General features: G+C 46.3%; 1 protein-coding gene across 5 annotated transcripts in view; it reads left to right on the forward strand.

The window, feature by feature from the left end:
- Window positions 1-27766, forward strand: part of AXIN2 (axin 2) — a 57034-nt gene that overhangs the window by 4911 nt on the left and 24357 nt on the right. For all 5 annotated transcript variants that reach the window (XM_084837495.1, XM_084837492.1, XM_084837493.1 and 2 more), the window contains exons 2-3: window positions 1103-2044; window positions 10313-10453. In XM_084837495.1, coding sequence (XP_084693621.1) covers window positions 1221-2044; window positions 10313-10453 — 965 coding nt within the window. In that variant the 5' untranslated portion in view covers window positions 1103-1220. The remainder of the gene's footprint in view (window positions 1-1102; window positions 2045-10312; window positions 10454-27766) is intronic.

Raw genomic sequence — 27766 nt, forward strand, 5'->3', positions numbered from 1 at the left:
GCTTTTGCAAGCTCAACTTATAGCCAAAGTTGTTTTTTTTTGGGGGGGGGGATTGAACTTTTATATGTGTGTTGTGTTAATTTCTGCTCTGGTTGGCATGTGAGGTGTTGGTGGGAGTATTGGAAGCCAGGAACTGAGTTGCTCATATCTTTTGATTAGTTTTGAACTCTTATTGGATTGGATGCTGATTTTATTGAAAGCTTGTAGAGAACTTTGGAAGCCCATTCTGTGCTGTGCAACCTACTGAAAGGTGTTTGGAAGTAGCACAAAATATTTAATGATGGAACTTGACTACATTAAAAAAAATAGCATGATGAATCAAGGGGCGGAGGAAGAATTACAATCCTTTGCTTCCAGTGGGTGGAAGTTTTTAACATGTGGATGTTTTTAATGTGTGAATAGTATAACTTAACCAAGTCAAGGTTGTAAGCAACTGAAATTAATCGGACCTAGTTTTAAAATAATACTCTGGTCAAGTTTGTCTCGCTCTTTGCATTTTCTTTTAAACACTTTCTCAATGTGCAGCTTCAGAGGAGCATCCAGCATTGTGCTTAGAAGAGTTTCTGGTGATCATAATCTAAATGTTTAAGGAGTTGAAGGGTTGGGGAGGGGGGAGAAATGGAAACCAGATGCTGAGGAAAGCACGTTTTGTTCTTTGCCTTGAGTTATCTACCAAAGAAAGAGGGAGGGAGGCAAAACTTGAAGGATTTTTTTGGGGTGCGAAATGGGTTTAACAATGTAGGGATCCAAGATATTATTCCTGGGTCTTCTCAGATGTTATCAGTAGTAGGGAAAAGTTCATGCTGGTTTTATTTTTGCATGTTTTGACTTTATAGGCAATGCAATAATTAAGAGGAAGGGTTTTTTTTTGTTTCCAACCCCCCTTTTGCTCCCTCCACACCAAAGTTAAAAGTGTGCCCAGAGTTCAGTCTTTCTCTTTGAAAAGCGTATCTGATACTTTTGATTAGTGCCGCAGATAGCTGCGGTTGCCTCTTTATTTTAATGTGAAGAGTTGAAAAGCCTGTTTACTTTTTGTCTTTGATGTTGGGTGGATCTGGTTTTGATTAGATCAATACTTCCCCCCCTTTTTTTTTTCTTCAAGAGAGAAGACTCAGAGGATCCCCTGCTGACTTGAGAAAGAAAAGAGAGAGAGAGAGAGAGGCATACAGATTACTGAGGAACATAGAAAAAAAGCTCTACCAGAAGGAACTCCAGGAACCATGAGCAGTGCAGCATTGCTGACTCACCTTCCAGACCCCAGTAGCAGCTTCAGAGAAGATGCCCCACGCCCCCCTGTGCCAGGGGAAGAAGGAGAGGCACCATGCCACCTGGCTGCCAATTTGTTCGCCATGAAAAACCAAAGCTTCAAGGCCATGTCAGTTTCTTCCACACCAAGGAGGAATGAGGATGGTCTTGGGGAGCCAGAAGGCAGTGCATCTCCAGACTCCCCTCTAGCACGATGGACCAAATCCTTGCATTCCTTACTGGGAGATCAAGATGGTGCCTATCTCTTCCGGACCTTCCTGGAAAGGGAAAAATGTGTGGATACTTTAGACTTCTGGTTTGCCTGCAATGGCTTTAGGCAGATGGACCTTAAGGATACCAAAACATTAAGAGTAGCCAAAGCTATCTACAAAAGGTACATTGAGAATAACAGCATTGTCTCCAAGCAGCTCAAGCCTGCCACTAAGACCTACATAAGGGATAGTATCAAGAAGCAGCAGATCGATTCTATAATGTTTGATCAGGCACAGACTGAGATTCAGACGGTGATGGAGGAAAATGCTTACCAGATGTTTTTAACTTCTGATATATACCTCGAATATGTAAGGAGTGGGGGAGAAAATCCTGCTTACATGAGCAGCAACGGACTGGGGAGCTTAAAAGTGGACTGTGGCTATCTCCCTACCTTGAATGAAGAAGAGGAATGGAGCTGTGCAGATTTTAAAAACAAACTCTTGCCATCTGTACTTGGGCTATCCAGTAAGACACTGAGGGCTACAGCAAGTGTCCGAGCTACAGAAACGGTGGAGAATGGGTTCAGGTAAGAGAATGGTTTTTAATTAATTTTAGAGTCTGTTGCTCCTTAGAAAGTGGGCATATATCACCAGTGCCCATATCACCAATGCTGTGTGCCTGTTGTGAGTAGATTTTGGTAAAGATACTTTTTTTTAATGAACCTTAAAACTTTGGCATTTATTTCTGGCTTGGGGGGCAGGCTCTCTTTCTCCCTAATAAAGAAAGCAGTATATTGTGGTTCTTAAGACCCACCAGTTCCTAAAGCTCTCTTAGACATCAAAAAAGAACTTCAAAGCAACTCTTGTTCTTTGAGACATGCGTTAATTGTTACCACTTTAAACCACATTAAGAGGAACTGGGAAGAGCACCATCTAGGCATGTGAATGAGTAATGAAATACTAGTTTGCCAGCTTCATCCCCAGCTAGTGTTGAAATATGTGGATTATATGTAGAAAATAGGAAGCAATTATGTGATGATGGAACAAGACAGTCCATATTATTATTGCAGTGACCTGTGTGACTGAACCTAGTGACTTACAAGGAGACAATATATCTAGATTACGGGTGTGTGTGTGTGTATATATACACACACACACACACACACTTTCTTAGGGAATATCTTTTATTAGCTTGGTACCATGTCTTTAAGCCTAAGAAAATATGCTTAGCCAACAAGATAGTTTCAGGTACTGAATATTAGTAGGGGCAGTATTCTACCTGTGTGGTCAGGATGTGTGAGTTCCGAGTCTGTAGGAAGCTGCCTTGTCCCAAGTAAGACCATTGGTCCATTGAGTTCATTATCATCTATTCTTGACTGGCAGTGGCTGTCTAGGGGTTCAGACAGAGGTCTTTGCTAGCCCTACCTGGACACACCGAGGGGTGCACCTGGGACCTTTTGCATGCAAAGCATGTACTCTGCCACTGAGCAACAGCCCTTTCCCATGAGTGGAATTCAAACTCGATTTGAAGGCTGCTCTGCTTCTGATTCAGCATTGTCCTTGGTATCCCCAAGAGAATGATGCGCCCCCTTCCTTTGGTTGTGTAGCCTGATGAAAGTGGGCAAGAGTAGGTCCTCACAAAATGCCAACATCATCATATTCTCATTCTCTCTCTCTCTCAATCATGTCGAGTGGTATAATCTTCTGACACTTTATTCTCTTTCTCCCCCTCCTTTTCCCCTTCATAAATGGGAATTGGTTGAACAAGGATCTATAGAGCAGAAGGACCTGCTCTCTCCTTCTGTTGTGTGTATTCTGTCTTGCTTTGGAAGTTTCTTTCTCAATCTGGTAAGTATTTGACATCTGGTTTACAGGAATTTTTGTGAGTGTTTCTGTGATTCATGGACATCAAAGGACTTCAGGCATCTCTTCTGTTTTCAGCTTGTTTCAACTATGGCCTGCCTCTAAGAGGAGGGTTCTTGAATTGCATCTGTTGTGTTTCTTGGTTGCCCTTTAGAAAAGCAGCAGCATTTATGGTCTTTTCCAGTGATAGGACTGGAAAGACAGCTGGTTCTAATTCGGCTTTCACTCACACCAGTGTAAATCTGGAGGGGCTCCAAATATGTAAGGAGCTTCTTCCAGTTGTTGCTTTTGTAAATGACATCAGTGTGTGTTACCTGTTTATTTCAACTCTGTGGCAGAGGATGCTTGGCAAAGCCTCTGTTATTACCTCAGTACCTTTAGCCAGTAAAGAAAAGTGTTTGAAGCCCTAACAAATAGCGTTCCTTGTGGGGCCTCAAGAGTTGTGACCTATACCAGCTGCATAAGTCTGCCATCTATATTTGCTGTTATCCAGAACTTAAAATAATGGGGTCTGTCTGTCTGTCTCTCTCCCCGCCCCCACACACCCCTCTCCAGATTGAGAAAAAAATTGTGGAAGGCATTGGCACTTTAAACTTCTGTTGGCTCTGGAGTGTCAGAAGGCATGGGTTTTGATGTTCTTCTGCTTTGGTGTTTCCAAAGTAGAAAACTTTCTGTGGCTGAGGAAATTTCATTTGAACCTGCAAGCTCTCATCCTTAGATGCTTTTGGACAGGAATGTATTGGTGGCCATTTTATGCTTTTTAGGTATTGATGGCCATTTAATTGTGACTTCCATGTGAAGCAGATACGTGGCTTGGCTTGCACTGTTCTCCAAAGAGGCAAGAAGTTGCTTTTTGCTTGGGCGCTCCCCTCACCGTGTCTCTTGTGGGTCAGTGAGAAGAGAGTTGGTCTTGACATCGAGTTCCAGTTCCACCGCTGCCGTGGGCTCACTGTGTGGATGTGGGCGAGCCAGTAGATTTTCCGGACTCAGTTCTTCTGCTATGAAATACCTCAAAAGGTCATGGTAGGTGGAACCTCAGTAAAGACTCTCAAGCAGTTTGCCAGTTAGAAGCGCTGCACAGAATAGTAGTAGCAATTTTTAGATGAGGATTTCGTATTTATATGTTGCCCAAGGGAACTAGGTGAGAAACCATTTCCTCAAGCTAGAGGCCATCAGACTTTGCTTCTTCTCTGCTCTCAAAAATATTAAAGTTCAGTATTTTTTTCCATCTGTGGAAGAGTTGCTGTTACATGCCCTGTCTACCTGCTTCTGGTACTAGAGGTTGATATGTGAATGCTTTCTCCTTGGCTGGTGTCTGAATGAGTCTACATACTCCCGGACTTGTAGGTAACACAACTGTTTTTTCTTCAGGTGTAGAGGTTTGTCCAGTGCTGCTTTACCCAACTGGCATTCTCCAGATATTTTAGGCTACAACTCTCATCAGCTCCAGCCAGCATGCCCAGTGGTCAAGGATGATGGGAGTTGTAGTCCAACAACATTTGGAGGGCACCAGGTTGGGAAAGGCTGGTCTGGCATGTCAAGTTACAGAGAACTGTGGAAGCTAACAGTTTTTATCTATTTTTTTATGCTCCTAGGCATCAACTATAATTTAAAGTTAGGATTGGCAAACACACTCTTCCCCCCACCCCACCCCACCCCCAATCTAGTATGTGTTATAAGATATATTTGTGTATGTTTGGGAGCTCCTAAAGCAAGACAAATACTTCAAGCTCGGTTCAGATGTCTTTCCCTCTCTCACAGGACTACAAGTGTATGTATTACTTACTTCTCTGGCATGAGGATCTTGATGCTGTTTCACTTTTATTATATTGAGCTACCTAAAGTGGAATTGAAAAGTTTGTTTACATGGGATTCGGAATATATCATGCACAAGTTCACATGCACAAAACTGCCCCCTTATGGTGTAATCTTATATCATAAAAGCCAATAAGACAGACTCTTTGCTCCCTTTTAAGTTCTGTTGTAACTTCAGTGAAGCTGGTTTTGCCACTGAATAAGCTGTCTTTAGCAAATGCCCCTCTACTGACTCCAAAGATTTTGTTGATAGGAGCTTATTTAGTGTGAAGTGGCTGGAATCACGCTGGCTTCAGGTGTCAAAGTGAAATGCCACTACTAGGAGGAGGGAAGAATTAATGGACAGGTGTGCACGCACACACGTAATACCTTCTCACCTCTTTGGAGAGCAGTGTGAGGCAAGCCACATATTTCCTGCACACGGAAGTTATAAATATTGACAACATAAAATGGCCATCAATGTTCCTGACCAAAAGAATGCACCAGATAGATGCTGTAGTTTCAAATGAAACTTCCTCAACTAGTAAGGGTGTGTGATTTAGCAGTTTCTAGTTACAGCAGCCTTCCCCAACCTGGTGCCCTCCAGATGTGTTGGACTACATTTAGCTGGGGATGATATGAGCTGTAGTCTAACACATCAGGAGGCACCAAGTTGGGGAAGACGGAGTTAAAGTATTCCACAGGTTCTTTAATATACCATAGACAGGATGGGCTGCTTTGGGTTTTCAGATTTGCGACCTGCAAACCTGTGTATCAGTCATGGAATGACATCTTGTCATCCCCCAAGCCCCCAGTGACAGTGAAGCAACACTTCATTGGCTGTTTTGCAACGTCTCCCTGAAGACCAGCCCTCCCCAACCTGGTGTTCTCTAGATCTTTTGGATGACAACTTCTTAAGTTTCCTGACCATTGGCCATGCTGCCTTGGGCTGATGGGAGTTGAAGTCCAAAACTTCTGGAGGGCATCAGGTTGGGGAATGCTGCTGTAGACTCCATTACTGTAGTTGAAAACCAAGGTCTGAGGCTTTTTGTGAAGCTGGAAGCTAACTGAGGAAAAAAACCCTGAAGGACATCCCTAAGCTGTGCTGTTTCTTGCAGGGCCACCACAAAAGACACCCTTGAAAAGATTAGTTCTGTGTGCTTCCTCTGTGATACAGATCCACTCTTTAACATAGAACATGGAGTGACATACTAAGTGTAATTTTAAAAAGATAAGAGGTAATCGTTTGAGAAATACTAGGCATCCTCCTTGAAGCTGGAGAGCAATGGCTACCTGACAGTTGAAAACATTTTCCAGTAGAGTCTTAAGGTGGTGGTTGTCTTTGAGAGTGCATACATGCAGAAATGTACGTTAAAGACTGCTGCTTCACACAGAAATCAAAACTCCTTGAAGGCAACTTGATAGCATCTGGTTACAATTAAGGTTGTAGTGTGGTCAAGATCTTCTTTTTTTTAAAGTAACTATGAAAACATTTCTAATTGGTTTACTTAATGTATGTAGGGATTTTCTGCACAGATCTGTTTTTAAGAGAGCAAACTTGGATTATTATTGTTTAAAAAAAGAAATCTATTATTTAATTATATGATTGTAGGCAAATATTCGTCTCCACCCATTTGGTCCAAGTTCTCAAAAGTTATTTTGCCAGCTAAATGCCTCAGCAGTTTCTTGTGTTTGTGTTTCTGTAGACTAGTTTGAGGTGGTTATAAATGCATTGAACTTTGGAGCAGTACTTTTGAAGTTCATCCTAGCTTAAGAAGATGAACTCTCTGAAGGGACTTCCTACAGCTACCCTTAACCCTCCCATAAGGATGAATAGTAAACATAACTAATGGTTGTTCTTGTCTTGGCATGATGGAGGTTGTAGCATGGCCTGCACTTTAAAAGTGAGACTGGTAGGATCCACTTAAAGAGCACGGTTGGTTCTGAACAGATGGTGAGCATCTTGAAGCCAGATACTTTACAACAACAAGCTCTAATGGGCCTGGGTTTCGTTAAAGCAGGACATGAAATGGTTTCAAGGAGAGCAATAAAAAGGAAATACTTCAACCTTCCCTATCCACCCCCACTTCCTTTTAAAACTAAAATCTAACAGTGTTGTGAAGAATGTCACTGGAACTTTATAAACGTAGATGCTTTATCAGGAGAGGTGGCTTTTTTAAGGTACAATATTTGGAACTCCCCCTCCCTTTCCTGGTAGAGTAACTTTCAGTTGGAAACATGTGGGGCTGATCTGACTTCTTCTGTGACTCTTTGCTATCTCCAATTCTTTCTTTCTTTCATTCTCCCCCCCCCCCCTTTTGAATGTCTTGATCTTCTGACTGCAATATCTTTGTGTGCTTTGGAAAAGAATGTGATCCCAGCTGTGCTTAAATACCTGACTCTCTCGCAGCTCGGCCTCCTGCAAAGGTCAGCTTGAGACAGAGGCCTAGAACTTCACTCACGCTGTTTGCCATCATAACTTGAAGAGGGCTGTCTGTCTGTCTCCCATCTCTGTCTCTCTCTCTCTTCTCCCCCCCATCCTCCCTACCTTCTTTCTTTGCTTAAGCCTTTGCAAGAGCTCATGTTTTCCCTCTTGCCAGCGAAACAGAGGAATGCAACGCAGCAGGGAGTGAAGAGAGGTGGGGGGGGGAGGACTCGTTTGTGAGAGAACTGAGTAAAGACTACTGAAGAGGTCGAAAGTGGGTAACCAGGGCAAATGGAGACAAAGGGACTAGAATACTAGTGGTTGGGGAAGTGCTGCTTTTCATTAAGATTACCGGCTGCTCACTTAAATCAAGCTTTGCCTCTCTGAAAGTGGCTTGGGGGATTTTTTTTAGGATTCTCTCCTGTTTTGTCCTTAAAGACCCTTCCCCCACCCCACTGCCTTCCACCTCCCAAGCTGCTTGCAAGTGACTCTAATTTTAAGCAAGTGACTCTCTTAAAATTGAACAGCACTCAAGAAGAGAGCCTGGGTTGATCAGGGTTGCCAAACTGAATTTCTTCAGAATGAGGGATGTGGTCTGGCCTTTTGTGATGTCTCTTCTGTGGAATGTGATGGAAGTGGTGTATGTTTGAAATAAGGGGTGTCCTTTTTTCCCTATTCTGTGGAGCAGGCATCTGGAATATGGGGTGATTGATTAAAATAAGGAACATCTGGTGAACTTAGTTTGGATTCCAGGCATTTGGGGTTTGTGTATTTGAAGATGGTGGTGGCTATAAACAAGATGTTCTGAAATCTTCAGCTACAAGTAGTTATCACAGTCCTGCAAACACTTGTAAACCATACTCCATCCTGAAATTAGTCTTAAAAGTCTGTTGTGTTTAGGGTGTAAATACAGAATATAAGATACAGACATGACCTCTATCCCTCTTGCATTCCCTGTATTGTTCAGGGGGCTGCTGCGAAGCTGGTCCTACACAATAATGGAGGAATAGATGGCAATGACCCCTTTTAATGGGCCAACTTAGTGGATATGCAAGACTGAAATTTGCTCTTTCTTTTGCCCTGCCCCTTTTATTTGGCTGAGAAAAGATTGATCTCCACATATCCTGTCTGCTGCATCCTCTGATATTTGATGCCTATCAAGAAATAGACCTTCTGTGGGAGTTGCTGACACTACCATCACTTCTCCTATGATTTTAGAGCCTCTTAAATCCAGACCTGGAAGTTACACTAAAATCTTGTGGGCACTTAATAATTAGTACACACCAATTTTCCAAAGCACTTCACACTAGTCTTTTCAACAGCCCTGTAAAGTAGGCCAGTATAACTATTCCTGTATTGCAAATTGGAGGGTGAGAGCGAGCGAGCACTATGCCCTTGAGGGCACTCAGTTAGTACATGACTGAGATTCATTTTCTGGGCAATCAACTCATGATCTTAACTGCCTAGCTCATTTGTCCAAAGTCTTGCCTTTTTCATTTCCCTGTAGTGTGGATGAAGAAGCAATAAGAATATGCACATAGGAAAGTTTAAACCAGCCTTCCCCAACCTGGTGTGCTCCAGATGTTTTGGACTATGACTTCCAGCATTCTTGACCATTGCTGGGGCTGATGGGAGTTGATGTCCAAAACATCCAAAGAGCACCAGGTTGGGGAAAGCTGATTTAAACTGTGGGAAGGTAGGTTAAGTATTGGGTGTGGGGGTGGGAATCCCAACCTAACTGGAAATGTAAGGTAGTGGAACAAACAGGCTAGGTAATTGGTAGGTTTTTTTTCTTCCTTGGACAGGGAAACCCTGTTAAGGATGCTTTAGGTATATGCTACCCTACCTTGCAAAGATGGGTTGGACTGCCATCATCTGTCAACTTGTGTGGAGCACAATGACATTGTGTGGAGCACAATGAAGTAATGGCATTTATATCCCTAAACCAAGCTTCTCTAACATGTACCAGGCTGCCAAACAGTTGACTTGTATTAATTAACATGACAGATGTTCATGTACCATACTTAGAATAGCAAGACTGCTGTCTTCTACCCACTTAACTAGGAGTGAGCACCATTGAGCTCAATGAGGACACTTTTGAATAGACATGTAGAGGGTTGCGTGGCAAAAACCATAATGATATTGGTCTTGGAATGGCTTTGCAAGGCAGCTTTCTCCCCGCCATATCAAGGCCTTTGTCATCCTTTACATAGTGAGATCCATGTGGAAGACAAGCTTGTGAACATAAGGCCAGGGAGACCCAGGTTCAAGTCGCCACTCGGGAACAAAGCTCATTGGGTGACCTGAGGCCAGTCACTTTCAGCCTTACCTACCTCACAGGTTGTGCGAATAAAATGGGAGTAGGGAGGTGATTTGTGCTGCTTTGAACTCCTTGGAGGAAGGATGGGATAAAACAATATGATAAATCTTGGTGTGATGAGTAAAACGGGGCTGTATGAATCGGTCGTTCTAAAACTGTACAATAGTCTGTGACTTTAAGGTAAAAGAGGCAAACCTACTAGCGAAACTGTGTGAATGCTTTGTGTCTACAGCAATGGATGGAAAATGAATGTTATGATTCATCCTAGACACACATTACTTCCAAGAGCTCCCTTGAAACTGATGGGGCTTATTTCCAGGGACAGGGAGTGCTAATCCTGTAGTTTGCCTTGTGTATAATTGTCTAACTATCGGATTGCTCTTTGCGCTTTTCATGTGTCTGCTTCTTGAGTTCGAAGAATAACTGGACTTCTCACTTTTTGTTCTTCTGTAGATCGTTCAAGAGAAATGATCCGGTTAACCCTTACCATGTGAACTCCGGCTATGTCTTTGCTCCTGCCACTAGTGCAAATGATAGTGAAATATCCAGTGATGCTCTGACAGATGATTCCATGTCAATGACGGACAGTAGTGTGTAAGTATTGCCCTCAGATGATTTTTTTTTAAGTTGGTATTAAAAGAAATGTACTTGAGTATTTCTGCTATGACACTAATTAAAATGCTGATTATCCAGTCATACTTCTGGTGGACTCTAACCACTATATAAAGTGAAATGACCTAGGGCATGGTTGGAGTGCAGCGGAGTTTGCTGTTGGTGTATGATTTGGCTCCCCTATTTCCATAACTTTACAGGAATTCTCATCCAGCCTTGCATGAACAAGCTTGTTCTCCCAGCAGAACTAGCAGGCCAGCCTCTAACCCGTGGAATGTATCCATAACCTTGTCACCATATCCACAATCTTGCCTCAGACCTTGCTTTTAAAGCTAGGTGTGCTATTATCTAATTAACAGCCATAAAAAGAAATTGCTTCCTCTAGGAAGCGCCCTCTGAGGTTACTGCCGAACTTATGAACGTGATTGACTTGAAGAGCCAATAGTCTCCTTGTGCCAGACCTAGATGAGTTCCTTCTGTAAGGTGGTGGGGCAGGGGCAGGAGGGTGTCTGTGGAATACAATTACAAGTATTTTTTGAGAGTCCCTGTTAGAAGAATGGGAGGAAGGAGCTGTCATGCAAAATCCTGGTCTTCTCTGGATAAAGAAAAGAACAATTTTCATGTACCTTGGCCAAACATCTATGTAACCTATGGCAATTTAGACACGCATTGTCAATTCTTTTCTCTGCATGCCCCTTTCTTGTGTCAAGTCGCACCCCGCTTCCTCCTGCTAGGAAGAGGCTGAGCTTTATTGCTGGAGGGAGCTATCCTATGGGGATAGGCAGCCACCTCTGAACGCAGGGGTGACCACCTATCCAATGCACGACTGGAGGAGCACGGAGGGGATCCTCTCATCCATGCTCCAGCTGCCCTGCATTCGCGGCTAGACAGCCAGTTTCAGCTGTCTAGCCGTGGGACATTGGAGCGCGGGGTGAGGAGGCCAGATGACACATAGGAAGTGTTGTACCAGCACTTACGAACTCCCCATCCCGCTCTGTGCTGCTCTTATGAGCCCGGAGTGCAAAGACGATTCACGCCACCTACGAGGGGGTGGGGAGGTGGTTCAATGGGAACTGACCTCGGAGCCCACCCTCTGACCTCCGGAGCCCTCGGAGTGTGGGCTCCGAGGTCAGTTCCCAGAAATCGACCAATCCTGTGGCTGTCTAGCCACTGTCTAGCAGCCATAGGATTGCACCCTAAGTATCCCAGGGTGCTGTGAGGTCAGCGTTGTTTTCTAAAAAAAACTTTCTGCAGCAGAAAGGACACTTTTAAGTGCTGATCAGTTTGGTATAACTTGGGGTTCCCTCTCCAAACCCCTACACACACCTCAAAGCCTTAATTTTAGATGCGTAATTCTGCTTCTAATACTTAAACTTACCTGGGAATAAATCCAGTTGAAAACAGTAAGACTGGCTTCTGGGTAAACTTGCCTAGGAGGATTGTGCTGTTAGTGTACTAATGGTAGTCTTGAAATCTGATGATGGAAACACATCTTCATTGCTGTAATCCTTTTGGGGTGGAGGATGGCAACAATCAATGATTAAAATATATCCTTTAAAAAAGAATACTCTGTGCATCTGATGAAGTGGACTATAGTCCACGAAAGCTTATGCCAAAATAAATTTGTTAGCCTTTATTGTGCCACAAGACTCTTGGTTGTTTTTGCTGCGATAGATTAACCCTGCTACCCTCTGGAAAATGTACATATGGTTTGTTTGTTTAAAAATTGTACCATGGAAGAGCGCATTCCTGCCCTTCCCCTCTCTTATTGAACAACGTTGGCATCATCATTATTTTTTTTTTTAAATGCAGCACTATTTTATTTCTCCTTGCTGGCTGGCTGTGGTGGCTCGTATGTGCTCATGTGTCAACAGAGCATTCATTGGGTTAGTCTTTTCTGGACCAATGTTGGGTCACTTGGGACGTGCAGGGCTGGGATTATACCCTCTCTTCACAGTGATGCCAATTGTAGGGCCTTCTACAGATGAGAGCACTGAGTGAGAAATAAAGTGCATGGTGGATGAAAGGCTTAACTGAATCGCTTTCAGCCTATTGTTAGTCTAGGGGAGCTTAGAGGGGATAAGAGGGTAGCAGGCCGCTTTGAAATTTACTTGAACAAGTGAATAGGAGCTCCCCATAAAGCCCTGCATGAAAGGAGGCTGGCTGTTTTTTCCTGCCATAACAATAGCCGGTACAGGCTGTGAGGAGCAGGGGAAGCTTGCCTGATTAAACTGCTGGGAGCTTCAAGATATGGGGTGGGGTGTGTGGGGGCGGCGTAGCTGTCGATAGGACCCGGATTGGCTCTATGGTTTTAGAGAGCAACCTACCAAAACTCAGACATTGAATTGGTTCCTGCTGCAAAGTGATTCCAAACTCCCCAATCCCCCCTTTGAAGCCCTTAGAAAGGTTTGAATTTCCTGTAGTGTGGTCAGGAAAGAAGCACTCTCCAACTATTGAGGAGCAGAGGTGTGTGTGTGTGAATGGGATACACCCCTCTTTTTGGAGTTCTATGGCTAAATAGTGCTACAAACTCTTAAAAGCAGAGCTTGCTGATAGACTTCAACAGCTGTTGCTAGTTGCAGTAACACCAGCACGTGCGCCAAGTTTTTGTGTTTGAATTTCCTTCCCTGCCATGGGTGTAGGAAAGAGAAACTTGAGCAAAACAGGGGGAGGGAAAAAGTGTGTGTTTTCTCTCAAGGCTTTGGGGGTGGCGGGCGGAGATCGGCAGAAGAGTGAAATCAGCTGCTGCTGTGGTGGATTTGCCACCTTTGATGCAGGGCCATGACATCATGGCGCTCTCCTAGAGTATGTAGTTGCCAAACTGTGCATGCAGCACACACACACAAAGGGAGTGGTTCCGTGCAGCACAATGTCTTTGGTGGGGTACAAACTGAGGGGCTGAACCTGCAGACGTCTGAAGCCAGTATGACCTGGACTGTGTTTTCATGGCAGCCCCCAGGTGGCCTTCCCAGAAAGAAAATGCACACACTCCTCTTCTGAATTTAGATTTAACCCCAAGGATCAATACTGTGTTTTTTGTTTAATCTCTCCTTTTTGGTGTTGGCCACAAAAGCATCAGGCAAATTAAAATTTCCATGTCTTGATTGGAGGGAACGGGGGAGAGAGAGAGACGAAAGGGGGCTTTCTTATTATTTGGTTATATCTTATTTATGGATTTACTTTGGACGCAGGGGAATACTGCTGAGCAAACTTCAAATATTACCTTATCTTACAAACCAGGCTTTTGATGTTGGCAAGATCAGAGGCTCCGTTTCAGAGCCATTGCCAAATGAAGATGGGAGTGAATGCATATGTGCATGAGTCTGATATTTCAAAAGAATCAGTGAAACTACATTCAGGTTAGGTCAGGCACATCTAAGTCAAAAGGCTAAGATAATTGGCTCACTTAAATGGCAGCTGACTGGAAAGAAGACTTCAAAACTAGTGTTTCCCCAGAAACAGGTTGGCTTAGCACCAGACTGGTTAGCTAAAATGTTTATAATTAAACTGTGCTACTCAGTGCCTAAAACTACGCAGTTCTTCAACCCAGAAAGTTGGATTTAAAACATCACACACCAGGAAATTTTGCACAAATATTGTACTACTGGAGAAAAGAGGGAATTGCAATCAAATGGGTATCGCAAACTGTGTGTGTGTTTTAAACAGCCATTAAATTTGGATAGACTAGCTCTTTTGTTTAAAATGCCTTCAGATATTTCCACTGTTATCCAGAGGCATTCAATATCCTTCCACCAGTGCTTACTTTTATTGTAGTCTTGGTTGTATTCCTTATCAGATTTGAGTTCCATTTTTGTTCCAAGGAGCTCAGTGTGATATTTATGGGATTATGCAATTTTAGTCTCACTCCAGCCTTACTATATATATTAGTCTGAGAATTAGCGACTTACCCAACTGAGATTCATGGCTGAGCAGGGGTTTAATATCTCCCCTGCTTCAGGTCCACCACTGTCTCCTGTACCACACTAACTCAATATACAAAGTGCTTCACATCCTCTGTTTTTCTTGAGCTTGCAGCTGTCTTATGAGGTGGAGTCACTATTGCTCCTATTTTTCAGATGGGAAGCTGAGAAGGGGATGTGTGTGACTTGACCAAGGCCACCCTGTGAATCTATGGCTAAAACAACGCTTGAACCAAAAATAAAAGCCCAGAATTCTCTCTCCTGTACCTCATTTGATCTCCTTAGTGGTTTTAAAATTCAAGCACCAGCAGTTGCATGTCTTGTCTGTATTAATTCATTATCAGTTCTTATTTTCTTCCAGTGCTCTTTTATTTTAAATATTCAAGGACCAGAGTTCTCAAATCCTCATTAGGATGCCCCATTCTGTTTCTCAGGGCTGTTAAGTAAGGCTACCACCCTCCTCCTAAAATGAGATTCACCAGGCCTTTTATTTAATTTTAATTAACATCTTGTTCCAAGATAACTGCTATTTAAGCAAACCAATTAGGAGGACACCTTCATTTACCCAAATTGCTGCATTAGGAGGCATGCAAAAACATTTGGGATAATTGGAGGGCTCAGTGAATGGACAATGGGTTATGGACTTAGATTGCGAAGACCATAAGTTGTATGGACTTAGGTTGCTATATTGCTGCATGGTGGACTTGTAGTGTATTTGCGTTGCTAAGGATTCATTAGAGCAGCTTTCCCCAACTGAGTGCCCTCCAGATGTGTTGGACTGCAGCCTGGCCTGCCTTGGATTTATGACTGACATTAGCTATGCTGGCTGGGGATGGTGGGAGTTGCAGTCCAACACATGTGGAGGTCACTAGGTTGGGGAAGACTGCATTAGAGGAATTTTTGTTCCTTATCACAAGCGAAATGCTTCCCAAATTAGACAAAATAAAGCCAGGTAAGAAAATGAGTAATTACTATCGGCCAGGGTTTAATTTTTTAAAAAAATATTTGGCACCTTCATGTTAGATAATAAAATCTGAAAAAGCTGCAAGCGGAAGGAAAATCATTAAGCTTCCATATCCCCTGTGGCTAACTGGTCCTCTCTCCAGATATCCAGTAACAACTGTACCTATGAAGTTGTCTCATACAGGGTTGGATCTTTTGAAAGTCCGTCTAGCCCAGCATTGTCTGCCTTGACTGGCAGCAGCCCTTCATAGTCTCAGCCAGGGATCCTTCCAGACCTGCTGGTTGAAGTTATTTAAGTGGAGCTGTGAAGCCGTGAACCTCATGCAGGCAAGCCACATGCTCTGCCACTGATCTATGAGCCCCCCCTCCCTCATATCTTACCCATTACTTACCCATATCTTTTCTCCTGCCACCATATTACTAAGCAATACCCATTTCTATCTCCCCACACTGCTTTGATCCATACCTTCTTCCCTTTTGCCTCTATCACGCTTTAGACTTCTAAGTCCCATGGGGCAGAGACTGACTTCTCTTCTTTTTTACCTGTGCAATAGAGAGCAATGTGTACACTGGTTCTGTGGAAATCATTTTTAACATGGAGCATGGGCGATTCCGGACTGAGGCTTCGCTGAATGTGATCTCACTTGAACAGTGGAAATTTGGTTAAAGATCCTTCTCCACCCATCCCTCTGCCTTGATAGATTTGCCACAGTTGATGCAACTTTAGAGGTCTGTGCTTCTCCTCTCCCTGGGTGCTGAAACACTGGTCAAAGCCCAAACCACTGTGATGCTTTTGCCTTCAAAGAGGCAAACTTTGGATCTCCTCCCCCATGGATACTTGGAATAGCATTCTAGCCTGTCTTAGATTTATGATGGCCATTCATTTCTGGATCTATTGGCACTTAAGTGAAGACATAGAGGTGTTTGCATGATATTTCTTTCTTGGTTGTCCAACAGCTTTCTTGGCAGCACCCAAAGAATAAATGTAACAAAAGGGAGAAAAAAAACTTCCTTTTGGTTGATGGTGCATTTCATTTGATGGTGCATTCCAGTTCATTTGGAGATGAAAGCCTAGCATTTTTGACACAATCCTTAAATTGAGTCACTGTCTACAGCCTTGTTTCACCCCTTTCTTTAAGAGCTTGGGGCAGGTGTAACTGCGTGCATGCTAAAAGACACTGCCCCAGCCCCCAAACACCAGCCAAGATGAAATACAACATGTCATGGTTTAGAAAGACCTATAGCCTTGGGTGATGGCATGTCTCTTGGGGAAGAGAGTTCCCTTTGCTGTTGAAATAGAGCTTGTAAATGGCATAGCAAAGAGTGTGCTTTCTGGCAATCCTATAACATTTCAGTGGGAATGTCTTAGGAGTGGAGGCAGACCCTTTTGGACTCCTAGGAGTTTTGGCCTTCATATATTAAATCTGACCCTTACAGTGCTTCCAGAAAACAATAGGTATCTGATGCAAATGTGGGCGTGCTGGTGTTCTAGCAGAACCTCTGCCACTTGCCCAGGCAAGAGGCAGGCAGCTGCATTCCACACTGGCTGAAGATTCCAGACGGTCAATCAAGAAGTAGCCCCATGACATGGCTTTATGCTGGGAGTAATGTTTGTTTGGAAGAAGCAAACAGTCTTCGAGAGACTGAAAGGATAGGATGTTCAGTCTCTATGAGATGCTTTTCAGTAGATGTGAACCTCCAGATAGAATTTTCAGAACTCTGAGTGAGACACCACATTTAAAAGCTCCGCAGCCCACAATAATGTGGCGAGCAAACCTCAAGTCCATGTGGAAGTGGGTGAAAGAGCAGTGATTTGGGGGTTGGTTTTTCTCTTGCCATTCTCACCCAACAAACCCACAACTGCTGATTTGGATGGACTGTGCAGCTTCGATACAACCCAGCATGTACTTCCTTTGTAGCTGTTTGGTAAAATCTCCCATACCAGTTCATAGACCTGCTCATATTTACAAATCTATTGGGAGCAAATGTGTATCGTATAAAAAAAAAAAAGGTTTGGCTATTGGGCAGTAAGAAATGTAATAAATAAATAAAGGGTTGCTGCCTCTTGGGGAGTGGGGGTGGGGATAATGTTAATGAGTTGGGTCCAATGCTGGCCTTCTATTAGCAGAACAGAAACCACTAGCAGAATGGATTTCTCCTCCAGAGGGTTGGGGGACCCTCTGAGGCAAATTTGGGGTATACATGGGGGGCTAGAGAGGGGAGGAGAAGATGGGGAAGTCCACTCTGCCAGGGGAGGTCCTGTTGTGTGGTGTTGGATCCATCCCCTTGTATAGAAATTTGAAACTCCCACTAATGACTATGAAGACTGAGTAAAGGAAACAAATTGCTTGAATAGCCAGTCAGCTTAGCTCAAACCATCTAAGCAGGGAGGCCCTGGTGAGTTCAAGTTTTGGAGAGGTGGGTTGCATCCTTGCCTAGAAATGCTTCTGTATTTCAGCCTTCCCCAACCTGAGACCCTGCAGCTGTGTTGGACTGCAACTCCCATCATTCCCAGCCAGCACCAGGTTAAGGAAGACTTCTATTGGCTATTCATAACGGAGTTGGGGGCAGGGAGGGCTTGCTGGTGCTATTAACTATTTATTTGGAGTACTCAGTCTTGCGTGTTTCACGCTGATGCTCTTCCTCAGAGTCAGAATAAATCCTGGCAAAAGCTTTAATCCCGATCCCTGTAGTAAATAGAGGAAACACTGGCTGGGTTCACATGACTGGAGATGGAAAACAAGCCATTGTAGCTCATTTTCCTGCCCTGGTCAGGCTGCGTAATTCCCATAATTATCCTTGCCAGGTGCAGTTTGTTGTGTCATCCGAACCCGACAGGTTACGAACGACCACACAACCGTAGAACAAGCCATGGGTTCTGGAGTGGTTTGTAAACCCACCCACCTTCCATCCTTTCCGGCTTTGGATGACACAACAAATTGTGCCCCAGAGGGTAGTTATGGTAATTACAAGGTGCGTGACCGGCATGTCCAAGACAAGAAAATAAGCTACAGTGGCATATTTTCCTTCCCTGATCGTGAAACCTGGTCATTGTAGCAAGTCCGCACGATCTTTCTCCACTCCAACTAAAACAGTGCCTTGTCACAAGCATTAGCCCTGATTTAGAAAGGATGTGTGCCATCTGGAAGGAGATACCCCATGTGCTGGCCCTTTTGTGGTGCAGCTGCCCAGGTGATCAATTGCTAGTGTGCTAACGTTAATGCATAAATGGGCCAACTTGGCGCACATGGTAGGTGCATTTCAATGTGACTGGGCATGCATGGAAATACCAGCCTTCCCTGACCTGGTGCCCTCCAGATGTTTTGGGCAACAAATCCCATCATACCTGACCATTGCCCATGCTGACAGGAGCTGATGGGATTCCCAAACATTTGGACTTGGAGAAGGCTGGCTTAGATGGATAAAGGCTTCCCCATGGCCTGTGTCCTGTATGAAATGTGGCTTTAGAGTCAAGCAGGGAAGACCACAATTTAGCGTTGGTTCTCCTGTTTTCTTGTTATCCACATTTTGCAGTTACGGGATAACAAGAGCTGAGGCTGCATGGCAGTGGCTTGCCTAAGGCCACCTAGTGAGTTTATGGCCGAGTGGAGATTTGTAGCGTGGCTCTCCTGGTTTACAGCCCAGTCTCTTAGCCACTTCACTAGTTCTCACAGTTCAGTGAGAACTAGTGTATCTGCTTCTTGGCTGTGCTTGGAGATTATGTTTTTAAAAATGTGTGTATCTTAGTTATTGTACCAAAAGGACTCTTGGAGCCCAATTGGCTCCCAAACATTTCTGAATTGGGTAGATGCGCAGTGGCACTTTGGAGTACGTGCCACTGTGTTGTGGGACTTACTAGTAAAGGTGTGTTAAGATTGCGTTCTTAAGCCATCTTCTGACAGCAGCAACAGGCAACTTGTGGCCCTCCAAATGTTTTGGCCTACAACTCTCACCTGTCAGGAGCGCCCTAGCTGCCTCTTGCAGTCCCCACCAATAGCCAACTCAGGACACAGACGACGAGGAATTCTTTCCGAGACTTTACTCCTTTATTACTTTATGACTCTTTCAGAATACTAATCACTAGCGACAAAGCAAGGAACAGCACTGGGGAAAGATAGCAGAGTAGCCTAAGCTCCAGGTAAGGCAGTTGGTCCCCGTTTGAAGGATAATCATGGGAAGACCCTGAACTTATGGGCTAGGGAGAGATCCTCCCTCTTTCCCTTGGGTCCTCAGGACGCGACCGTTGTTTGCGTGCCAATCAAGCGCTATGCCTCCTTTCTGCGTCCTCCATCTGTCGTCGCTCCCTGCGTCTGCGCTGAGCATCCAGCAAGCCCCCCTCCAGCACTCTCTCACCGCCAGGGTCACTATCTGTCCCAGGAATGCTGGCAGGTGGAATCTCTGCCAGCTGCTGTGCTTGTGAGAGATGAGCGAGCTCCTCTCCCACGGATTTCTGTTCCTTCTCAGAATCAGAATTGCTCTGGGGCTCTATTGGCTCAGTTTCCACCCTGACATCATCCCCGCTCCCATGAGGCCCCCCCCTTGTGCTCCTCCCCTGGGGCCCCTGGTTTGTGGGGGTACAGCTGGTGGAAGCACCTCAGCAGCAACGGAGCATGCACATTTTCCATGGGTTCCCAGGATCACTCATCTGGCCCGTACCCCTTCCAATCCACCAGATATTGCAGGCGGCTGCGAGAAAGGCGGGAGTCCAGAATCTCCATGACCTCAAACTCCTCCTCTCGCTCCACCAGCACTGGTGGTGGGGGGAAGCCGGCCGAGCAATGAGGGTCACCAGAAACCAGGGGCGAATCATAGAATCATAGAATAGTAGGGTTGGAAGGGGCCTACAAGGCCATCGAGTCCACCCCCCTGCTCAATGCAGGAATCCAAGTCAGAGCATCCCTGACAGATGGCTGTCCAGCCTTGTCTTGAATGCCTCCAGTGTGGGAGAGCCCACCACTTCCCTCGGGAATTGGTTCCATTGTCGTATTGCTCTAACAGTCAGGAAGGTTTTTCCTGATGTAGAGAGCGGCGCCAAATGGTTCGCGCTCAAAGAACGGTTGCACCCAGAGGATCCAAGGGAAAAGGGGAGGGATTCTCCCTAGTCCTTATATTCAGGGGTCTGCCAGTAATTGCCCTTCAGACGGGGACCAACTGTTCTAACTTAGGGCATAGGTACTGTGCTGCTCAGATCTAGTTGCTACCTGTAGAGCTGTTAAGTTGTAATAGAAGAATAAAGCTTTGAAAAGAATCCCTTTGTCTGTGTCTGGACTTGGCTACTGGATTAGACTGAGAGCCCTCCAAGGAGCCCTTGACACAGGGATTGATGTCAGACTGACAGCAAGGACCGATGAAAAACAGGATGGATCTTCATGGGGGGGGGGAGCCAGGTAAAATCTGGGCTCTAATCTGGAAAGGCCCCGTGCGGCGAGGCGCGAGCTTCCTTGCAGGCAAGTGAGAGGGGAGGTATTGGGTGGATAAACAAACCCAGTCCCCCAGTTGCAGAGACAGACCCAGTTGGCGCTGCCGGTCCGCAGAGGCTTTGTACGCTGTCTTGGCTTGCTTGAGGGAGTCCCGTAAGAGGTGGTGTACCACTTGCAACTCCTCTAAAAAGTCATGAGCCAATGGCACCGAAGAAGGAGCTAGGGTGGATGGGAAAGCCTTGGGATGGTAACCAAAATTGGCAAAAAATGGAGTTTGGTGGGTGGAAGCATGGCAGGCATTGTTATAAGCAAATTCTGCGAGAGGCAGCAAGGAAAACCAGTCATCTTTCTGGCAATTGACATAACAGCGCAAATATTGCTCCAGAGTCGCACTGGTGCGCTCGATCTGACCATCTGTCTGTGGATGGTTGGCGGAGGAAAGATGGAGCATCACATGGAGAAGCCCAAGTAGCTTCCTCCAGAAATGGGCAGTGAGTTGGGCCCCCCTATCCAAAATGAGACCCTCGGGCCATCCGTGGAGCTGGAAAACATGCGCCAGAAAAAGTTGCGCTGTCTCCCTGGCTGTGGACAACCCAGAGCAGGGGATGAAATGGGCCATCTTAGAAAACAAATCCACCACCACCAGAATAGTGGTCTTACCGTGTGAGCGAGGCAAGTCAGTGATGAAGTCAAGGGAGAGCAGTTTCCAAGGTCCTGAGTGGGTAGACAGGGGGTGAAGCAATCCTGTGGGCTTGCCTGAGGGGTCCCTTCGCCCACTGGCAGGTTGAGCAGGAGGTGACATAGGTCTTGACGTCCCAACACACACAACGCCACCAAAAATCCCGCGTCACTCCGTGCAGGGTCTTGGCGAAGCCAAAATGCCCAGCGGTGGGGGAGTTGTGGCACTGATGGAGGACCTTCTCGTTGAGGGGTCTAGAAGGCACATAGACCTGGCCGGAATGGTAAAGCAGGCCACCTCGCAAAGAGAAGGGGGTAGAGTGGGGGGGCAGAGGCTAGCCCCAATTCCTCCACTTTTGTGCGGACAAAAGCATCCTGAGCCTTCTCAGAGTGAATAAGTTTCTCCCAAGAGTGAGGCACTGCAGCTGCCACTAGGCTCTGGGAGGGGGGGAGAATGGGGGGGGATTTCCCTCACCCCCTGGCTGGAGGTCCGGCTTACGAGAAAGAGCATCTGCTTGTAGGTTGTCAGAGGCCTTCACATGGCAAATCTTAAGGTGGAACCAGGGGGAAAAAAGCGACCACCTAATCTGCCTCTGGTTTAAGGCACGGGCTGTCTGAAGATGTTCCAGGTTGCGATGGTCGGTTCTAACTTTGACTGGGTGCTGTGCCCCCTCCAGAAGATGACGCCAGGTCTCCAAAGTGGACTTGATGGCCAACAGTTCCTTCTCCCAGATGGTATAATTCCTCTCAGACATGTTCAACTTCCTGGAGTGGTAGGCGCAGGGTTGCAACCCGCTGAAAAAGCACCGCCCCCACCGCAAAGTCAGAGGCATCAGTTTGCACTACAAAAGGCTTCCTTGGGTCGGGATGTAACAGGATCAGCTCAGAACTAAAAAGCTTCTTAAGTTCCTCAAAAGCCTGTTGGGAAGATGCCGTCCAATGAAAAGGAGATTTCCTGCCCTTAAGGAGGTCCGTGAGAGGAGATGTCAGCCAAGCAAAGCTGGGCAGGAACTTTCTGGAAAAATTAGCAAACCCCAGAAAATGTTGCAAGTCCTTCTTTGTGGATGGAACCTGCCAGGAGAGGACAGCCTGGACCTTTCCAGGATCCATCCTGATACCATCAGCTGAGATAATTTAGCCAAGGTAGTCCAAAGAGGTTAGGTCAAATGCACATTTCTCCAGTTTGGCATACAGATGGTGCTCGTGGAGGCGCTGGAGGACGGCAGAGACATGGTGCTGATGGGCGTGGGGGTCCTCAGAACATATAAGTAAATCATTGAGATACACAATGAGGAAAGTGTCCAAATAGTCCCGGAAGATGGCATTCATAAAATGTGAAAACGTGGGGGGGGGGGGCGCAGGCAAGCCCAAACAGCATCACTAGGTATTCATATGCTCTGTACCGGGTGCCGAAACAGGTCATCCACTCATCCCCCTCCCGGATGCGAATCAGATTGTAGGCGCCACGCAGGTCCAATTTTGTGAAAATCTTGGCTCGCCCCAGGCGCTCCAGCATCTTCGGTATGAGGAGGAGGGGGTACTTGTCGGGGATCGAGACTGGATTCAATGCTCTGAAATTGTGCACCGGGCAGAGTTCTCCCGGTTTTTTTGTGCACAAACATGGGAGGGGCGCAGGCGGGGAAGGAGGAAGGGCAAATGAAGCCACGGCTGAGGTTTGTGTCCAAAAACTCGCGCAGAGCTCGAAGTTCCGGCTCCGACATCGAATACAGCCGGCCAGCAGGGATGGTCACCCCAGGAATGAAGTTAATGGCACAGTCAAAAGGGCGGTGTGGGGGGAGCTGGTCGGCCTCCTTCTTGTCGAAAACATCCCGAAAAGCCACATACTTCTCTGGGAGGATGACGGTAGGTGAAGAACTGCCAGAAGCAGACGAGGAGGGGGAGGAAAGGGTTAAGGCCTGGGCTGGGACTGGCGCCTCAGTTGGGAAGCAATGCTCCCGGCAGTAGGGAGACGCAAACTCCACTTGCTGAAGCCCCCAAGAAACCTGAGGATTATGCTTAGAGAGCCAGGAAACACCCAGCACGATTGGGTATTGAGGAACCTTGGCCAAGTGAAACTGAATCTGATCAACGTGGGACTGGGCGCGCAGAATGAGCGGAGCTGTAATCTGGGTCACTGTGCCCGAATAAAGAGGGCTCCCATCGATGGTCTCCACTGCCAAGGGGGCAGGAAGAGGCAGGGTAGGAATCTTGTGGAAGAGAAAGAACGTTTCATCCATGAAACTGGTCGTAGCCCCAGAGTCCACTAAAGCTAGGGCCTCCACCCCACCCCACTGGTAGAAGCGGAGGTGAACATGCAATAGCAGATGGGAGGGTGGGGGGGTGCAGAAGGCACCCACCTGGTGGGGAACCAACCCCCACACTGGAGACCCCCAACAGGTTTGGGGGGCAGCCTAGTCAGGCCTGGGGACGAGGAGGAAGAAGGAGAGGAGGAGGAGGCAGTGGGGCTGCAGGTCTAGCGTGGCAGGTTTTGGCGAAACATCCCAGCTTTCCACACCGAAAGCATCGGTGCTCCACGCGCCACTGCTCTAGTTTCTCAGGCGGCGGCAGGCCTCGGGTAGCTCCCAGCTGCATCGGGGTCTCCACCCCCACCACAGGGGGTGGGGTGGGGGAGGGGACAGGAAACGTGGAGGAATGGGAAGAGGGAAATCTCGGCCCCTGGCGCTCCGCCGGGTCTGCCGGCACCCCTCCAGCCGACTATCTATCTGGAGGCAGGTCTGGATGAGGTCCTCCAAAGTATGTGGGCTGGGCGTGTGTGCCAACTCATCCAAGATCTCGTCGTTCAAACGGTCCAAAAACTGAGCCACCAGCATGGCATCATTCCACTGTAAATCCTGCATCAGCAAGCGAAAAGCTATCGCGTAGCTGGAAACTGAGTCCTTGCCCTGCCTGAGGTGGCGAATCTCCTGAGAGGCTGTCTGCGTGTGCAGGGGGTCACCAAAAAAACTGGCCATCGCTGTCATGAAACCGTGATAGTCCCCGAGCAGGGGTTCATTAGCGAGAAGAAGTCCCGAAGCTCATTTAGCTGCCACGCCTGAAAGTAGGTTAATGATGAAGCCCACACGAACCTGTTCTGTCAGGAAATCCTCAGGTCGGAGGCGCATGTACAGCTCCGATTGGGCCCAGAAAATATGAAAAAGTCCTTTCTCATCAGAAAACTTCTCTGGCAGAGCCAGCGGACACTTGCGGCAGGGGGGAATCGGAGGTGGTGGGGGGTGAACTGCAGCTTGCGGACTCTGTATGGCAGTCGTCAGTTGAGCCACTTGATCACGAAGAGCCTGGTTCTCTTGCGCGAGAGCTTGTACCGCCGAGTCCATGGCAGCCTCCAGAGGCAGTAGGAGCAGAGAGAGAAAAAGAGGAACGGGGACCAAGCTGTCAGGAGCGCCCTAGCTGCCTCTTACAGTCCCCACCAATAGCCAACTCAGGACACAGATGATGAGGAATTCTTTCTGAGACTTTATTCCTTTATTACTTTATGACTCTTTCAGAATACTAATCACTAGCGACAAAGCAAGGAACAGCACTGGGGAAAGATAGCAGAGAAGCCTAAGCGCCAGGTAAGGCAGTTGGTCCCCGTTTGAAGGAGAATCATGGGAAGACTTATGAACTTATGGGCTAGGGAGAGATCCTCCCACTTTCCCTTGGGTCCTCGTTGTTTGTGCGCCAAACGAGCGCTACGCCTCCTTTCTGCGTCCTCCATCTGTCGTCGCTCCCTGCGACTGCGCTGAGCGTCCAGCAAGCCCCCCCCAGCGCTCTCTCACTGCCAGGGTCACTATCTATCCCAGGAATGCTGGCAAAAGGAATCTCTGCCAGCTGCTGTGCCTGTGAGAGATGAGCGAGCTCCTCTCCCACGGATTGCTGTTCCTCCTCAGAATCAGAACTGTTCTGGGGCTCTATTGGCTCAGTTTCCACCCTGACCTCACCATCCTTTACCACTGGCTATGCTCACTAGGGCATTCACACCAACAGTAATGTAGTCTCACATCCTTTAGTTTAACAGGTTTCATAATGCAGAGAATGGCAGTAGCCTTGCCCCATCCTTCAGACTCAATAGTAGGGCATCACAGAAGTGTTCATACTACCGTACAATTGTGCTCATTTCACATGCCAGCAAGGTTATGCTCAAAATCCTACAAGCTAGGCTTCAGCAGTATGGGAACCGAGAACTACCAGAAGTACAAGCTGGGTTTCGAAGAGGCAGAGGAACTAGAGATCAAATCGCCAACATTCGCTGGATCATGGAGAAAGCAAGAGAATTCCAGAAAAACGTCTATGTCTGCTTCATTGACTACACTAAAGCCTTTGATTATGTGGATTACAACAAACTGTGGCAAATTCTTAAAGAGATGGGAGTACCAGACCACCTTACCTGTCTCCTGAGAAACCTGCACGAGGGTCAAGAAGCAACAGTAAGAACCAGACATGGAACAACCGATTGGTTCAAAATTGGAAAAGGAGTACAACAAGGCTGTATATTGTCACCCTGCTTATTTAACTTATATGCAGAGTACATCATGAGAAACGCCGGGTTGATGGATCAAAGGTCAGAATTAAGATTGCTGGGAGAATTATCAACAACCTCAGATACACAGACGATACCACCTTAATGGCAGAAAGCGAAGAGGATCTAAAGAGCCTCTTGTTGAGGGTGAAAGTGGAGAGTGCAAAAGCTGGTTTGAAACTCAACATTAAAAAAACAAAGATCATGGCATCTGACCCCATCACTTCCTGGCGGGGGAAGAAATGGAAGCAGTGACAGATTTTACTTTCTTGGGCTCCAAGATCACTGCAGACGGTGACTGTAGCCATGAAATTAAAAGACGCTTGCTCCTTGGGAGGAAAGCTATGGCAAACCTAGACAGCATAGTAAGAAGCAGAGACATCACCCTGCTGACAAAGGTCTGTATAATCAAAGCTATGGTTTTCCCAGTAGTAACGTATGGCTGTGAGAGCTGGACTATAAGGAAGGCTGAGCGCCGAAGAATGGATGCTTTCGAACTGTGGTGCTGGAGAAGACTCTTACGAGTCCCCTGGACTGCAAGGAGGTCAAATCAGTCCATCCTAAAGGAAATCAACCCTGACTGCTCATTGGAAGGACAGATACTGAAGCTGAAGCTGAAATATGTTGGCCACCTAATGCGAAGAGAAAACTCACTGGAAAAGACCCTGATGCTGGGAAAGACTGAAGGCAAAAGGAGAAGGGGACGACAGAGGATGAGATGGCTAGATAGCATCACGGATGCAATGAATATGAACTTGAGCACACTCTGGGAGAGAGCGGAGGACAGGAAGGCCTGGCGTGCTATGGTCCATGGGGTCACGAAGAGTTGGACATGACTTAACGACTGAACAACGACAACCTCTGAAGGGCCCAAATCCTATCACTGGCAGAAGCCAAAGAATGAGGCTTTAAGAAGCAAAGGATGATATTTTAATCTATGGATAACCACTGTCCCCACTAGGAGAAAAGGAAGATTTCCCGTGTATATGTTCTGCATAGTTATAGTGCAGCTGCACAGTTTATGCAGCAAACGTGATTTCTCTCACTGCACCAGTGCTTCCCTCAGCAAATGCATAAAGTTTGGCTAACAAACCCTCATCTTGAAATACCCATGTACATATGTCTAGGATCCCTGATTGGGCTAGGGTTCCTAGACACATCTACACGGGTATTTAAGGATATATGTATATTATCCAGACTTTACTTATAAGGTAGTAGAGATGTGAAAGCTGGGATGAAGACATCTGTTAGGGAAAAAGAGAGATTTGAAGTACGTCCTGCAGCTGATAGAGCAAGCCTAACTTTGCAACTGAAGCGACAGATACGCCTATCAGTGAGCAGAATACTGGCTCTGCTACCTGTCTTCTCCCTGTTGCCCCATGCTTCAGGTGGACAATGAGGACTGGCCAATCAGCACCATGCATATCCAGTTTCTGCTTCAAACTTCCAGAACTCCCCACCCCCAAGTTTGATCCTAGAGACAAATGGTACATTTGGACTGAATGCAGTAAGGGCACTTAGAGGGCGACCCTACAACTCTTAAAACTGCTATGTGTTTCACCCTAAGGTTGTTGTGTTGTTTTAAATCTTTGGATGCGTTGCAGGTACATTGGCTCTTCCCATTCACAAGGCCAGTTCACATTACAAATCTGGCAGTCCCAGATCACATCCCTGGAAAGCCCCCCCACAGTTCCTGCTTTTCATATTACATTTTAGGCAGGGATAAAAGCTACACAAGTCAGTCTGTGCTGCTGCGGTTCCTGTTTTAATGTACCATATGAACCAGTTCGTAGTT

The sequence above is a fragment of the Heloderma suspectum genome, chromosome 2, assembly GCF_057233095.1.
Source record: "Heloderma suspectum isolate Gila_16-S chromosome 2, 16-S_ref, whole genome shotgun sequence".
Lineage (NCBI taxonomy): Eukaryota > Metazoa > Chordata > Lepidosauria > Squamata > Helodermatidae > Heloderma > Heloderma suspectum.